The sequence below is a fragment of the Orycteropus afer genome, unplaced genomic scaffold, assembly GCF_000298275.1.
Source record: "Orycteropus afer afer isolate SDZICR_OR568_19922 unplaced genomic scaffold, OryAfe1.0 scaffold00005, whole genome shotgun sequence".
Classification (NCBI taxonomy): domain Eukaryota; kingdom Metazoa; phylum Chordata; class Mammalia; order Tubulidentata; family Orycteropodidae; genus Orycteropus; species Orycteropus afer.
The window spans coordinates 19,837,581-19,841,422 of record NW_006921592.1 but is presented as its reverse complement, the minus strand read 5'-3'; the positions used below and the strand labels follow the sequence as shown (position 1 = coordinate 19,841,422).

The 3,842-nt window shown below is 36.0% G+C and overlaps 1 protein-coding gene across 1 annotated transcript in view; it reads left to right on the top strand.

The window, feature by feature from the left end:
- Positions 1-1,140: 1,140 nt before the first annotated feature.
- The window catches only part of KIF27 (kinesin family member 27), a 99,535-nt gene continuing 96,833 nt past the window's right edge, over positions 1,141-3,842 (top strand). Inside the window, exon 1 of the mRNA XM_042780677.1 lies at positions 1,141-1,438. Within this exon, the coding sequence (XP_042636611.1) occupies positions 1,141-1,438 (298 nt within the window). The remainder of the gene's footprint in view (positions 1,439-3,842) is intronic.

Here is a 3,842-nt window from a genome sequence, read left to right as displayed (position 1 = left end):
ACTTATCTCTATCTATTTGACAGTATTGAATACTGTTGCTTTATAGTTAGTTTTGAAATGAGGGGAATGTAAATTAAAAAACTTTGTTTTTCTTTTTCAATATTATTTTGGCTGTTCTGTGTCCCTTGAATTTCCAAATGAATTTTAGGATCTCTTTGCCAATTTCTGCAAAGAAGATAGCTGGGATTTTTATAAGATTTGCACTGAATCTGTATATTGCTTTTGGGAATATTACCATTTCAACAATATTCAGTCTTCCAATCTGTGCACATGGGATGTTTTTCCCTTTTTTGGGATCTTTTTAAATTCTTCCCAATAGTATTTTGTAGTTTTTAGAGTATAAGTTGTACACTTCTTTTGTTAAACTTATTCCTAAGTATTTTATTCTTTTTGATGCTGTTGTAAAAGGAATTGTTTTCTTAATTTATTTTTCAAGTTGTTCATTGAAAATGTAGTTATCAATTTATTTTTTTAATGTACTAACCCCACTAAAGAGCTTCAGAAATAAGTATAACATTTAGGTGTGGAAAATACAGTTGTTTTGTTAGTTTTGAATAAAAAGCTCAGTTTTAAATTCATGTTGACATAGAAATCTCTAAAACAATTTCCATGGATTTATTTATAATTTTTGTGGTAAAGAAGAGAAGTTATTTTTCAAAATACAGCTTTACAATCTATTACAATATATATATTTTTTAATGCATGTGTACAGTTCCTCAGTTATTTCCTTGCCTTAATTTTCTAATTCCTCGATTAGTTGATATTAGATTAATTAACTGGAAAACATATTATTACTATAGAAAGAATGACACATTGGAATCCCATGTATTTATCACCTGGCTCCAACATTTACTAGCTTATAGTCCCTACCTCCTAGATGATTTTGAGCAAATTCCAGATATCATATGATTTCATCTATAAATTAATGTTGTACTTTTACAAGATAGATTTACTTTTTGTAACTATTTTATATTGGAACTTTGCTTTAGAAGATGATTAATTTATTAGGATAGAGGAATCAAAAATTAAATTTGTTTTTCTTTTGATATATAGGAATCCAGATGTTACGGAAAATGGATGTTTCTCACACTAGATACTAAATATTAAGTAGAAACTCTAATTAGTAAAACTGAAGCTGCCATGGAAGAAACACCAGTAAAAGTTGCTGTAAGAATTAGACCACTGCTTTGCAAAGAAGTTCTTCATAATCATCAAGTGTGTGTGAGAGTTGTTCCAAACACCCAGCAAATTATTATTGGGAGAGATAGAGTCTTTACTTTTGATTTTGTTTTTGGCAAAAGTTCCACTCAAGATGAAGTTTATAATATATGTATAAAGCCACTAGTGTTGTCACTCATTGAGGGCTATAATGCAACAGTTTTTGCCTATGGACAAACTGGATCTGGGAAGACATACACCATCGGAGGAGGCCATGTTGGTGAGATTCTCGTGCTTTTTTTTTTGAATTGTGATTTGGGTGAAAGTTTACATAGCAAATTGTTTTTCTGTTCAACAGTTCATATGCATTTTATTCTGTGACATTGATTGGAGTCCCCACAATGTAACAGCACTCTCCCCACTTCCTCCCTGTATTTACTATTTCCATTCATCCTTTTTACCTGTCCCTTTCTGCCTTCTGAGCTTTATCCCTGGGCAAATGCTGACCTTTTTATCTTGTTTGGTTGGTTGTTCTAAGAAGTGTGTACCTCTCTGGTGTATTAGTCACTTTATAGGCTGAAAATTGAGCCATAGCCGGGGCAAGGGCATCCACCAGTCTCTATCAGACCAGTAAGCCTGGTATTTTTTTTTTATTCTTTTGAGTTTTGTTCTACGTTTTTCTCCCACTCTATCCAGGACCTCCTCTTGTGATCCCTTCAGAGTGGTTGGCATTGGTAGCTGGGCACCATCTAGTTCTTCTGTCTCAGGGTTGGGGAGGCTGGGGTTCACAGATCCATTAGCCCTTTGGACTAATTGTTTAAGTGTATCTTTGATTTTCTTCACACTTCTTTGCTCTGGATGGGGAGAGACTGATAGTTGCATCTTAGATGACTGCTTACAAACTTTTAAGACCCCAGTTGCTACTCACCAAAGTAGGATGTAGGAATATTGTCTTTGTGGACTATGTTAATGCCAGTTGACCTTGATGTTCCCCAAGACTATGGCCCTGAGCCCCCAAGCCCAGCAACTCCTTCTCTCAAGGTGTTTGATTTGGCTGAGAAGTTTTCATAACTTTGCCCCTTGTATGTTGTACTGTATCATGAATATATTTGCAGCACATCTAAATACATGTGTAGAAGTATCTTCTGTCAAACCTATATATATTCGTGGGTGTAGTCCCATTTGCCTTCCCATTTGTGTTCAGCTTATGCATCTGTCTATGTATCTACTTGTAGACCATTGTTATTACTGTTAAAGCAGGATTGTGTAGGTAATAGTTTTCACCTTTGTTGCCTTTAACTTTTGTGCTCCTCCCAGTGTCTTTCTTTGCTTTGATCATTTTATACTACCCTCCCCCTTATGGTACATTGCATTTACTTTCACCCAAGTTAATCATCTCTTCTAGTTAGTGACTTACCCTCTGTCATGGATCTGTGTCCCCCAAAATTTGTGTTGACTTTGCTGAATCATGATTCTCAGTGGTTTAGAAGTTATGTAATGATGTAATGTGGCAGATTCGTAATGATACCCCATGATGTGATCTGATGTGATAAACTGGTCTGGTATAAGAGGCTTAAGCTTAAGGGTGACTTGCAACACCCTTAGTCACATCACAGTCCTATTCAGTGTATGGGGAGCTTCCCAGGGGTGTGGCCTGCAACACCTTTTATTTTAGAAGAGAAAAGGAAAGAGAAGAGAGCAGAGAAGGGGGACCTACTACCATCAAGAAAGAGGAGCCAGAAGTGGAGTGTGTCCTTTGGAATCAGGGTCACTGTGCTGGAATCCTAGAAATAAGAGACACACAGAGAGAAAATCTTTCCCTTAGATCCAGCACTCTGAAGTTGAACTTCTAGTTTCCTAAATTGTAAGAGAATAAATTTCTGTTTCTTAAAGCCATCCACTTGTATTTTTGTTATAGTAGTTCTGTTATAGCACTAGAGAACTAAGACAAGAGCTCTGGTGGCATAGTACCTAAGGTATTTGACTGCTAACCAGAAGGTTGGCAGTTCAAACCTACCAGTCACTCTGTGGAAGAAGATGGGGCAATCTACTTCTATAAAGATTTACCACCTTAGAAACCCAATGGGGGCTGCTATGAGTTGGAATTGACATAATGACAGTGAATTTGGTTTTTTTGGGAGAGAACTGAAACACCTTGTCTTCTTCTCCCACCCCTTAGAACCCTCAAAGAATGTTTCTTTCAATGATCTTTCTTTTCTTGGCTTTTTATAATATAATCACATACAGTATTTGTCTTGTGATTGACTAATTTCACTCAGCATATTGTCCTCCAGGTTCATCCATGTTATGAGGTGTTTCATGGATTTATCCTTAGTATTCCATTGTGTGTATGTACCTTAGTTTGTTTATCCATTCATCCATTGATAAGCACTTAGGTTATTTCTATCATTTTGCTATTATGAATAATGCTGCTATGAACATGGTGTGCATGTATCTGTTAGTGTCTTGGATCTTATTTTTCTAGGATATATACTTTGTGATGGGATTGCTGGACTATATGGTATTTCTGGTTCTAATGTCTTAAGAGAAGTGCCATATTGCTTTCCAGAGTGGTTGCACCATGTTACATTCCCACCAGTGGTGTATGAGGGTTCCAGTCTTTCTACATCCTTGCTAGCATTTGTTGTCTTCTGTTTTTTTTTGAACTTTGATATTAATGCTGG